At 39.3% G+C, this 13,354-nt stretch overlaps 1 protein-coding gene across 3 annotated transcripts in view; it reads right to left on the reverse strand.

Annotated features, from left to right (window-relative positions):
• mgat5b (alpha-1,6-mannosylglycoprotein 6-beta-N-acetylglucosaminyltransferase B) overlaps positions 1-12,716 on the reverse strand; it is a 669,403-nt gene extending 656,687 nt beyond the window's left edge. The window contains exons 1-3 of one of the 3 annotated variants that reach the window (XM_033044619.1): positions 12,568-12,716; positions 12,141-12,229; positions 8,217-8,344 (exon numbers count right to left, since the gene is read on the reverse strand). In XM_033044619.1, the coding sequence (XP_032900510.1) occupies positions 8,217-8,344; positions 12,141-12,223 (211 nt within the window). In that variant the 5' untranslated portion in view covers positions 12,224-12,229; positions 12,568-12,716. Of the gene's footprint in view, positions 1-8,216; positions 8,345-12,140 lie in introns of all 3 variants that reach the window. The other 2 variants (XM_033044620.1, XM_033044618.1) reach the window with 2 other exon arrangements.
• Positions 12,717-13,354: the final 638 nt, after the last annotated feature.

A 13,354-nucleotide genomic window follows, 5' to 3' on the forward strand; every position in this document is an offset into this window, starting at 1 on the left:
GGGGGGGGTGTGTAGTGGGAGAAATGGGTGTACACCAGGGTTGGGAGGAGAGAACACAGGGAAGAGAGGGGGGTGTTACCTAATATTGGAGAATTTTAAGTTTGAGGAGTTAAGTCTGAAGAAGAGTGCCGACCCGAAACATCACCTATCCATATTTTCCAGCGATACATCCTGACCTGCTGAGTTACTCCAGCACTTTGTGTCTTTTTTTTTTTGTAAAGCAGCATCTGCAGTTCCTGGTTTCTACTCAAAGTTGGGTTGTAAGTTATCAAAGTGATATATGAGGTTCCATTCGTCATGTAATACCTGGGATTGCTTTACTCAAAATCCATGACAGCAACATGATGTACACGTGTGAGCTTACTAAATGGGGGAGGTATCTGGTTTGAGCAACAGTATTGTTGAGCTAGTGGTCTGCAAAAGAAGCTCGAAATTCCGTCTTGACAGCAGAATCAAAATACTGCGGCAGTAGCAATATCTCATTTAAAAACAATATATAAAATTCAGCCTTCCCAAACGAGGTCAGCCTCACCTTTAAAAGCATACTTTCTCCATTAAAATCAATGTAGAAGTCACTCAACGTTTGCTTCTGAAAGCCCGGCAGTACACAAAAATGGTGCCTCTGGGATTTTACAGGGAATTGATTGTGGTATATATTTAAATATATTTATATAAATTTAAGGGGCATTTCCACATTGGTCATATACTGAAAGCAAGGAAGCCACTCTGGTATAACATAGTATGGTCAACCGCTAATTCAAATTCTTAAATGGAGATTTTCAAAATTCAGGTTTACTCAAAGTCATCGTTACAGCTAAGTAATGAAGAAAAAATATACCTTTGTTCCTTTCCTTGTTTCCTTGTTACTATGGCACTCTTCAGTCTAATGCTTTCCTGATTACAACTACAGTAATATTAGGCTCTCCACTGCCCACACTCTAACAGCCACAGACATCTGGAACTGGAAGATCAAAGGAACAAAATCTAACACACACAGTTTTAAAAGGGAATCCTATTCTAGATCAGCTTTGGTGTTTATAATTAGCCGAGCATTGTGCCAGTCGGCCTCTCTGCATTCCCTTTGTCCCTTTAGTGATGCTTTATTACTACTTTCAGACCTGAAGCAAAATCCCCAGTATGTGAGAGTAATATAATTGCAAGCAGGAATAGACAGAAAATTTAGCTGAAGGGACCATAAGAAAAACAATACACCCCCAACCACTTCCGCCTACACCCCTTCATCTGGCTTCATATTTCATGCCTCATCTCTTCTTAACTCCCTATCTCACAGTTTTTTGTCGTTTCATCTCTGGCCTTTGCTCAATCATCTGCCAGTCAAACTCCTATCGCCTGCATAAACATCCCCGATTCAAAACATCACCTCTCCAGAGATGCTGTCTGATCCACTGAGTAACTCCAGCACTTTGTGTCTTTTTTACCACTGATCACTTGCCTGGCTTTGTTCCATCCCCACCTCTCATCCAGCTTTCTCTCCCATACCACAATCAATCTGAAGAAGGGTACTAACCAGAAATGTAATCGATCCATGTCCTCTAGAGATACTGCCTGACCCGCTGAATTACTCCAGCACTTTGTGTCATTATTTTAGAAGAAAAACAAACCGGCATAATATTTAGCTAAGAGAGTCCTGAGGGGTTCATAACTCGATTCCGTGCATATACAAGTTAAACTTTACTATAGAGGGGCTGAAACAAATGTTTGCGGGGGATAATACAAGAATACAAGCACAGTGGCGCAGCGGTAGAGCTGCTGTCTTACAGCGCCAGAGACCCCAGGTTCGATGAAAGACCATGGGTGCTGTCTGTGCACAGTTTCTACATTCTCCCTGTGACCGAATGGGTTTTCTCCAGATGCTCCAGTTTCCTCCCACATCCCAAAGATGTACAGGTTTGTAGGTTAATTGGCTTCAGTAAAAAAAAATGTAAATTGTCCTGAGTGTATAGAGTAGTATCAGTGTATGGGGTGATTGCTGGTCCTAATGGATTCTGTGGGCTGAAGGGCCTGTTTCCGCACTGCATCTCTAAAGCCTAAAGTCTAAATTGGCCATGAGGTTAACTGTTAATTTCAGATCATCAGGTTACAGCTTATGATCTGTATAATATTCAAGATATTTCAAATTAAAGCTTTAGGCCGCAGGAAGATGTAGATGGTGTGACCAGTTGAGTAAAGCATTGGAAATGGAATTCTCACCAGAGAAGCATGAAATAAGATAAGTGAATGCTCGAGAAATGCCAAGAAACCGAGGATAGGAAATAAAAGGGTTTAGGATCCTTAAACCTTCAGGCTAGGTGATTAAAAATCATATGGAATGTTTTCCTTTATTAGCTAAGGCGTAGAATATACGGACTGTTAGATTATGATAGAACATAAAAAGTAGTAGAGGCAAGAACCCTCAACACATTTTAAATGTAATTGAGAAAATGTTATTTGTAATGGTACTTGGTCTACAATTAGGTGATGGGGTCATACTGATTAGACTGAATAGAATTTTGATTTGTACACGAGTCAGAGATTATGGGGAGAAGGCAGGAGAATGGGGTTAGGAGGGAGAGATAAATCAGCCATGATTGAATGACGGAGGAGATGATGGACCAAATGGCCTAATTCTACTCCTATCCCTTATGAACTTATGACTGGATAGCTTATAAACTATCATGAACATAATCGGCCAAATAGGTTCTTCAACATCATAACATTTGTATTATGTGCCCTGCCTATGGCATGGTAAACTGTTAATGATGTCTACAATCAGAAATTATACAAAAACTATACATCTTTGCAACCAGGTTAAAAATAAATAGTAATAAACAACCGAATGTTGTCGAGATTAGAGGGTATTTGGTATAAGGAGAGATTGGACAAATTTATTTTATTTTGTCTAAAGTGAGAAAAGCAAAGTTTAAAGGACATTGAAAAGCAAGTTTTTGACACAGATGTGTGCCTGGAACATGTTGCCAGGGGCAGTGATGGATAGGCCTTTGGATAGGCACATGGATATGCAGGGAATAAATGGATATGGGTCACATTCAGGCAGAGGAGATTAGTTTAACGGCATCATATTCAGTGCAGATATTGGGATCAAAGGTTCTGTTCCTATGCAGCATTGTTCAATGCAAAAGTTCTCATGGACTGGTGTTTATTCCCAGTCAAGAGGAGGCAAAGAATTTTGCAATCTCATTTCTGTGGCGTGAAAGAAAAAAGAGATTCAGAACACCCTTAGAAAGTTAAAGACTAAATGGCAGAAATAATTTGACTGCATGCAGACAAAGAAAGTGAAGGAAGAGAAGGAAGGGAAAAATGTGTGTTTAATGGGAGGTTGAAATATTATCGAAGAGGAATTACCGAGGAATGAGTAAACGCGTGCAAAACAAAAATTACAGAAATCAATGAAGAGACTTCTTCAGTATATTGTAGAAGTGACAGGCAGAAAATTAAATAAAATGTAATGAAAGTGAGATTTAGCTATTTGTGTTGCTTTTACAGATTCATCAGAAATAAAATATTAGGCATGGGTCTATTTGGTACCGTAAACTCAATACTTCATTTGATAGTGATACATAAACAGATACATTAATGTGACCCACTCAATGGGGCATATTGAATACCTGCCTCAACACCAGATGTCATATTTTAAAGAAAAAAGAGTTTGCCAATGTTGAGGGAACTACCTTTTAGGCAAATTTAAATACCTCTCAAAACCAATACCTCAATGTTTCTCCGTTCAGTGGTAGACCTGATGCCTTGAACTGCTAGAATAAGCCTGGATGACTGCTAGTGGGCAAAGAGTCAAGAGTGATTCATTGTCTTATGTACCAGCAACAGAACAGTAACATTCTTAGTTATTGCAGTATATCAGGCCTGCCACAGAAGGTAGTTCATTGATCATATTGAATGGCGGTGCAGGCTCAAAGGGTCGAATGGCCTACTCCTGCACCTATTCTATGTTTCTATGTTTCTATAATACACATAGATAACATAGACAAATAGACAAATAAACAATAAACAATAAACAAAAAAGTAAATAAATTAATTACTACAATACCAGTGCAAAAAAAAAGTGCCTACCACTGCCCCATTCAATCCTACCAACATCCTACTTTACAGGATCAAGATAATTTTTGAATTTTTGAATGAAAACTAAATCGTGATGGATTTTCATGAGAAGAGAAATGTGCCAAAATGGTGTGTGAATGCATGACTGGTGAGAGGCATTTTGCCACTAAAAGCCATGAATGTAGATGGTCATGGAATGGCAAGGAATAGCACGGTTGGAAGCATTTGCAATGATGGAGAAGAAGAATCCAAGGGATTAAATTAGCAATTATTGGGTTGTGGTTGTGTTTGGCAGTCTTGTAACATTTCTGTGAGCTAATGAAGAATAAAACAACACAAGAGACACAAGACAGTGCAGATGCTGTAATCAAGCATCATCTACACTTCATGCTGCCTTGGCAAGGCCACCAGCATAATCAAGGACGAGTCTCACCCCGGTCACTCCCTCTTCTCCTCAGATAAGTGGTACAGAGGTTTAAAAACGCACTCCTCCAGTTTGAGGGATAGTTTCTTCCCACCTATTAGAAGACAACAGAACAGTCCTCTCACCAACTAGAGAGCAGACCTGGCCTACCATCTACTTCATTGGAGACCCTTGGACCATCTTTCATTGGACTTTACTGACATTATCTTGCACTAAACGTTATATCCATTATCATGCATCTGTACACTGTGGGCACCTTGATTGTAATCATGTACAGTCTTTCCTCTGACTGAATAGCATGCAATTAAAAACCTTTTCACTGTACCTGGTTACACGTGACATTAAACAAAATTAAACTAACTAGAGCAACAAACCGCTGGAGGAACTCAGCTAGTCAAGCAACATCTGTGGAAGCAAAGGGATCGTCAACATGTTGGGTCAAAACACTGATCATTCCTTTGCTTCTACAGATGCTGCTTGACCTGCTGAGGTCCCCCAGCAGTTTACCTTTTCTTAATAAAACTATGCAGTTGCCCAATGTCCCAATCAAACATTATTTTAAAATGCTTTATAATGCTTTTCCAATTGAACCAAGAGGCTTGGTATAATTATTTTAAATGCTTTGTGCACTTCATTGTAATTGCCTTCTGAATGTCAGTAATCATAGTAAAACTACACCATGCGCTTTAAATAACTAAGATGTGTTTTCTGAGAATAGCACGAGTGAAGACTATCCTTGAAGCATGTCGCTTAAGCATAAAAAACATCTTTCAGCAATGTTTTTGTTTCTGATTTAGGGAACAGTTTTAAAGGGTTTAAAGAATTTACTGTCTGCACATTTTTAAATAAAAGTAAACTGAATACCTTCAACAATGGTAGATTTACTAAACAGTTGCGAAATAAAAGACAAGCGTTAGTTGGAGTAGAATTATTACTTCTGGGTACCAAACCTAATGAAGAACATCAAATTACAGTTGTAGTATCATACAGCATGGAAACAGGCCCTTTATCTCAACATGTCCATGCCAACCAAAATGTCCTATGTAAGCTTGTCCCATTTGCCCACCCTTGGCCCATATTCCTCTAAACCTTTCCTATTCATGTTCCTGTCAAAGAGTCATAGAATCATACAGCACAGAAGCAGGTCCTTCAGCCCACATTCCACTATAACCTTCCTATCCTTGAATCTGTCCCAATATCTTTGGAAGTGTTTATTAGAATGGAATTAGAGATGAAAACATCATTAGATAGAGAGACAGGAGAAGCTGGGATTGGTATCCTTATGGGAGAGAGAGTTGGGAGATTTGGTGTAAATGCAGCTAATGGCTTTGGTCTGAACTTTATGATTCTACAAACCAACAATAAATATCAACTACACCCAGACCATCATTGTTTTAGAATGAGAGGATAAGGAAATGCTCAATGGCTTCCTCTTGTAGTGTTATGAAACAGGTGCAGAGTGTAAAAGCATAACAATTCTGCAGGAAACAGCAGGAATAGGAATAGAAAATAGATTACTATAAACTAAAAAAAATGGGAGAGATGGTAACCTTTTGAAATTAAGTGAGAAACTCAGTTTGAAAATCATCGGTGATCGGGTTGGTGGTGTGGAAACAGCAACAAAATACCATGGTCTACAACTTCCTCAAAACTTGCAGAGAGAAGTTAGACTATCACAGCATGCTTGACCAGCAACCATTTTGGTAATTAGGCTGGTGATTAGAAATTCAATAGTACAAGACATTCAAGATCAGTCTCAGTTTACTCACGTGTACCGAGGTACAGTGAAAAGTTTTTGTTGTGTGCTAACCAGTCATGGGAAAGACAGTACATGATTACAATCAAGCCATTCTCAGTGTACAGATACATGATAAGGGAATGACATTTAATGCAAGATAAAGTCAATAAAGTCCGATCAAAAATAGTCCGAGGATCACCAATGAGGTAGATAGTAGTTCAGGACTGCTCTCTAGTTGTGGTAGGATGGCTCCGCTGCCTGATAACAGCTGGATAGAAAGTGTCCCTGAACATCTCAGACATTACTGAATCAGTTTTGCATAAAATAAGACTTCTCATGCATTCTCTGTGCCACTGCAGAGTTGGAAACGATACTGATCAGGACATATCTGTGCATATCTGGGAACCTCTGTACATGATGCGACAGATGCACCGAGGAACAAGGAATGAAAATTGCAGACTTTGCAATCAATAGTATAAATCACCACTATTCATTATTATCTCATACATTTTATTTTTCATTAAAATTGAATTGCATAGCACATAAAAACATGCCATTACACAGCCTAAATTCTCGATGCTCTGAGTTCAATAATGAGAACTTAAATTTATGTGAAGTTAATAGCTACATTTTTTAATGGTAGGCAGATATAAGGATATAGGGGGACCAAAAATGTATGCTGAAAGTGAAAAATGCAATGATATGCAAGAGAAATGGTTTGTAGAAAATACATGACAAGAATGGGACACATTGGTATTTCCTTATATCTTTCAGGAAAAAAATGTTACAGTTTTTGTGCTCATGCTGGAAATTTGTATACATTTCCCATTGTATGTTATACATTACTTTTGACAACTGAACATTTGAATACATAAAGTAAATGATGCAACAACAGTTGTACCTAATGCAATTTTAGAGCTGCTTGCTTTCTTTCCAGTGCTGCTGATAATACAACATTATGAGTTATTATAACTTTATAACTGGGTGAGATCAAAGCTCAACATTCTTGCAACTATTATTTGAATCCATAGGTTCCTTTAGTGCATATCATTGAAATAATTTCTTGATGAGATTTGTATTTAAAATATATGGTGAGGTAGCATTCTGGACTGAGGTCACTGAGGTCGACAACTAATAATGTTAAAAAAATACAATTTTCTTGGTGTAAAAAAAATTGGCATAAAACTGGAAATGCCCATAGCAAATTACATAGGTACAGATAATTGATTGATTGTAAGATACGGCCTACCGAGTGCACTCTGACACTTGATCAATCCTTCACGCTGGATCTATGTTATCCCACTTTCTCATCCACTCCCTGCACTCGAGAGATAATTTACAAATTAACCTACACTCCTGCATGTCTTTGGGATGTAGGAGGAAATCAGAGTACTCGGTGGAAACCCACGTTGGGAAAGGGAGAACGTGCAAACTCCACACAGACAGCACCCGAGGTCAGGATCAAACCCGAATCTCTGGAGCTGTGAGGCTACAGCTCTACCAGCTGTGCCACTGTGTAATCAGGTAAGAATGGAGAGAGCTTCATTTTTCAAACACTACTGTGAAATGCATCCATCCTGCCTATAGGCAATTTATCATGAAATCTGAGTAGTTTGCATGAATATTAATAGCGACCACCATCCAGTATCTAAAGAGTTGATGTAAATTCAGTATTCTACAAAAATACATGGGATTGGGTACTTTCTGCAAATCCTTAATGTAATTAATTAGCAAGTTTAATAAGAATGCAGGTAATTCAATTGCTTTTACGCAGAAACAGAGCGAATTGGGTGCACATCAATGCAAAGTAGGGATGACACTCAATCCAGCTGAATGTATGAGGCACTGATAAATTGCTTCACAAATGGACATGAAAAGTTAATGTCAGGTACTAGAACAACTTTTTGATTCTGGCCTTACTTAGAATATTATATATCAATAATTTATCGTGTTTACTTTTAAAGTAAGTGCAGTTTTTACCTTCCGGTTTGATGCCAAATTGCCGGATGCCAAAGGGCGATTCTCCCAATCTCTTGCCTGAAAATTGTCCGCCAAGTGAGGTCATGATGAAACAGAGAGTGAAAAATCCAATGCCAGCCACGAATAACCTGGAACCAAGAAAAAAGTGCGTTACACTACAATATATGTTCAAGGCTTACGATTCCATTAGTTTATGATAGACACAAAATACTGGAGCAACTCAGCGGGATAGGCAGCATCTCTGGATAGAAGATTATACAACAAGAGTTCTTCAGACCTGAAGCAGCACCCATTCTTTCTATCCAGAGAGGCTGCCTGTCTCGCTGAGTTATTCCAGCATTTTGTGTCTATCTTCAGTGTAAACCAGCATCTGCAATTCATTCCTACACATTCCATAAGTTTAGTATAGTTCAGTGTAGTTGAGAGACACAGCATCAAAATAGGCACTTCAGCCCACCAAGTCCACACTGACCATTGATCACCCATTCACCCTAGTTCTATGTTATCCCACTTTCTCATCCACTCCAAACACAATAGGGAAAATCTATAGAAAATCACATCCTTGGGATGTGGGAGGAAACCAAAGCGCCTGGAAGAAACCCAGAGGAAACCCACACTGTCACTGGGAGAACATGCAACCTCCACACAGACAGCATACAAGGTCGGTATTCAACCCGGGTCTCTGGTGCGGTGCGGCAGCACCTCTACCAGCTGTGCCAGTGTGTCACCCAAATTATTATCTGCAATTACTGGAAATGCAGAGTTGTAAGTATTTTGTGTAACTGGTTTTATGTCACAAAAAGGTTTACAATTCGGTTTAATTAATTTAAGTACACTTATTATTTGTTTAAATTTTACTCAATTCCAGAAGTAGGTTCGTAAATAGTTGAATCCTATAATATTGATGTATTGTCTGAAATTAAATTTAGGGCCATGCTGAGACTTTCTATCCTGAATTTCCTCGTGAAGAGCGCTGTAACTCTTTAGAACTCTCTACTCGAGGGCTGTGTAGACTCTGTCCCACAGCAGAATCAAGCAAGAGATCAGTGGATTTTTGGATATTAAGATATGAAGATAATTTAGTTTAATTTAGCTTAGAGATATAGCGTGGAAACAGGCCCTTCGGCCCACCGAGTCCACACTGACGAACAATCACCCTATATACTAGATCTATCCTACACACTAGGGACAATTTACAGAAGTCAATTAATCTACAAATCTGCACCTCTTTCGAATGTGGGAGGAAACCGGAACACCCGGAGAAAACCCACACAGTCACAGGGAGAACATACAAACTCTGTACAGACAGCAACTGAGATCAGGATTTGGCACTGTAAGCAGCAACTCAACCACTGTGCCATTGTGTCACCATTAATGTACAATAGGAATTTGTGCAAGGAGCTGGTATTACGGAAAAATATCAGACAAAATCATATCGAAAGGCAGGGCAGGCATAATGAGCCATATGACTAATTCTTGCTTCTAATTCTTATATCTTCTGTTAAATGGGACACTGTTTCACTCCATTTTCTTCTCGCATTAGAGAAATTTACATTTAAATTCTGCTTATTATCCACATACAATGAATCCGAAAGAGTTGAACAACATGTTGTTTAAGAAGGAACTGCAGATGCTGGAAAATCGAAGGTACACAAAAAAGCTGGAGAAACTCAGCGGGTGCAGCAGCATCTATGGAGCGAAGGAAATAGGCAACGTTTCAGGCCGAAACCCTTCTTCAGACTGATCGGGGGTGGGGGGGGGGGGGGGGGGGGGGGGGGGGGGGCGGGGACAAGAAAGGAAAAAGGAGGAGGAGCCCGAAGGCTGGGGGATGGGAGGAGACAGCAGGGGGACTGAGGAAGGGGAGGAGACAGCAAGGACTAACAAAATTGGGAGAATTCGATGTTCATGCCCCCAGGATGCAGACTCCCCAAGCGGAATATGAGGTGCTGTTCCTCCAATTTCCGGTGTTGCTCGCTGTGGCCATGGAGGAGACCCACGACAGAGAGGTCGGAGACGGAGTGGGAGGGGGAGTTGAAGTGCTGAGCCACCGGGAGGTCAGCTTGGTTATTACGGACCGAGCGGAGGTGTTCGGCGAAACGATCGCCCAACCTCCATTTGGTCTCACCGATATAGATCTGCTGACATCTAGAGCAGCGGATGCAATAGATGAGGTTGGAGGAGATTCAGGTAAACCTCTGTCGCACCTGGAACGACTGCTTGGGTCCTTGAACGGAGTCGAGGGGGGAGGTAAAGGGACAAGTGTTGCATCTCTAGTTGAACAACATGTCAGGGTACACAACTGTTACTTTTACCAGGTTGCAATTTTTAAAGGAACATTGCCACTTTTGTTCAATCGGGCCTCGAGCATTGTATCCTTCTAGCCTAACCCTTCATTTTATGTCTCTCAGGCATGAGAGGAAGTGGGTGAATAATTTAAAGCATGAGAGACATTATGTAGAAGCACATCATCAAATGACTTACGCTGATCTATGCCAGAGTTATCCTTGGGTAGGCATAGTAACAGTTATAACTATGATTCTATTACCTATGTCAAAGTACCAAATATGGTTAGTGAAATAAGATCATGTTCAGGTCTTAATGAACATGGCGGTATAGGGTACCTAGAACTGTGGGCCAGAAACAGATAAGTAGCACATTGACCTGTTTACATTCATCTGCTCAAGAAATGTTTTCCTCAAAACAGTGAATTCTCTCAGTTACAATTCCCAATTTGTGGTACTATTCGCATAGGTCAAGTACTATAACATAAAACATAGAACAGTACAGCAAAGTTACAGGCCCTTCACCAACAATGTCTGTGCCAAACATAATGCCAAGATAAATGAAACTCCTTTGCCTCCATATTCCTCCATTCTATGCATATCCATTTGCCGATGTAAGAGCCTCTTAAACGCCACTGTCATATTGACCTCCATCATCACCTCTGGCAGCGTGTTCGAAGCACCCATCACCCTCAGTTTAAAAAATATTTACACATATTTAAACCTCACCCCTTTCTCCTTAATATTTAGTACGTAGCCAAAGACAACCTACAGAATTTCAGATGTGGGCATCTTATACCTTTGTATTGATTTTTGTTAATGATACATTTAATCATCAAGCAAACTTATGATCCCTCTCCCTATTTTATTGGCTATATGTTTAACAATATAATTGTTAAAAAATGTAGCCTTTCAAAAAAACATCAATCTCTATGGGATATGTTATTGAAAAACAAATAATATCCCATAATGGGAAAGTGAATGATACTAAAGTGACTATTCAACTCTCTTGCTTTTGCTTCTCCAGTCAGCACTCCACAGCCCATCTGTCATTCCTTGAATGTAATTTTCTAAGAGATGAAAACATATGGAGAAACTAGTCTCATGTGATAGACACAAAATGCTGGAGTAACTGAGCGGATCAGGCATCTCTGGAGAAAAAGGATGGGTGATGTTGTAGGTCGTAACCTTTCCTCAGACCCAACCCGAAACGTCACCCATCCTTTTTCTCCCGAGGTGCTGCCTGACCTGCTGATTAATCCAGCACTGTGTGTCTATCTTTGGTATTAACAAACAGCTACAGTTCTTTGTTTCTACAACTAGTCTCATGTGGTTCTCTTCGATTTGTCTTAAATCTTAGTTCAACATTCAATAGAAAGCCTATCTAGTTCAAGATAATCTCAGAGAACACTGAAGCAAGTCCCGCAGAATTTGCCATCATCAAGCTGTTTTCCTTTTAAAATGAAAAGCCTAAAGATATATATAGTGCCCTACAGATCCATAACAGGAACAATGAGAATGAAGTACGTTTAACTTTACACAAACCTGGAACACAATAGTTCTACAGGGGTCTGATCAATTATATGTAAACAATGCAAAATAATTCAAATATATATATTTTATATTAAAAAGAGAAACTTACCTGAAAGGCCGTAAGGTCACAAGGAACCTTCGCACCATTATTTTACTATCCGAGTTTGTAGAATTTTTTGAAAACAAGTACATTTTTATCTGAGAAAAATAAATATTATCCTCTAATATGAATATTTCCAGTGCAAAATGAGTTCGTTTTTTGATCTTAGACTTTGATTATGGCACAAATTTAGAAGAATTCAAGAAACTATTCAAGTCAGAGCACAAAAAAATCCATCTGTAACTTTTGACTCGCTGGATTTAGAACCAATCTGCCAGGATTTCCATCTGCACTGTGAGTCTTTGTTCAGGCTGAAGTAATGCTGCTCCTAGCTTTATGGTGACATTTTCAGGGACTAATGATGAATACAAGATACTGAAGATATCCCACAATTATCAGCTAAAGATGAGTCAAGGAGACTGCAGGTAAAACGCACCTTAGTTGCTTGAAGGTTGGCTCCTCACATGATCAGGTCTTGCTGCTATTCAGAGCCATATGATTATTCCACTGACACACTTAGGCAGGGCATCCTCAGAGTCCCCGAGGTAAGAATCATTTTACTCAGCCGCCAGATCTAATAGAAGCAGCTACCAACAACCCTCGGCTTCAACCTTTTGGACAGATGATTAGGGTAGGAGATAAGATGCTGACTGGCAGATCATAATCCAACCAGGATAGCTAGAATGCATTAGCCTCTCTATCATAACTGCTTTATTTCCCACACAAACCATGAGCTGCTAGATTATCTTGGTGCAAAATAGTGTTATAGCAACACCTAGTGGTCTGAAGATGTTGTTCTGGTGCATTCATTCACTTTGTTTTTTTAACAATAACTATAGGCAAAGTATATTTTTTTATATTTTCAACTGTGCTAAAATTCTAAAATTTAAATGAAAATTATGCCATAAATGTTGTTTGCAAAAATTTCAAATATAATGTGAAAATAATCATTCATACTTTAGGCAAAATCGTATCTTTCATTCTTTAAATAATAAAAAACTTTTGCTGCAGTCATAAAATTATTTGTGTTTTCTAAGGACTAATCATTTGAAATCCATTCAAATTTTATTACCTGAAGTTATGATTCATGTTCACACCCCATGATATTTCAATTATGTTTTTACTTAGTTAGTTAATTTTGTTAGCCCTTGCTGTCTCCTCCCCTTCCTATCTCTCCCTCAGCCCTCGGGCTCCTCCTCCTCCTTTTTCCTTTCTTCCCCCCC

Source organism: Amblyraja radiata, chromosome 26 (assembly GCF_010909765.2).
Source record: "Amblyraja radiata isolate CabotCenter1 chromosome 26, sAmbRad1.1.pri, whole genome shotgun sequence".
NCBI lineage: Eukaryota > Metazoa > Chordata > Chondrichthyes > Rajiformes > Rajidae > Amblyraja > Amblyraja radiata.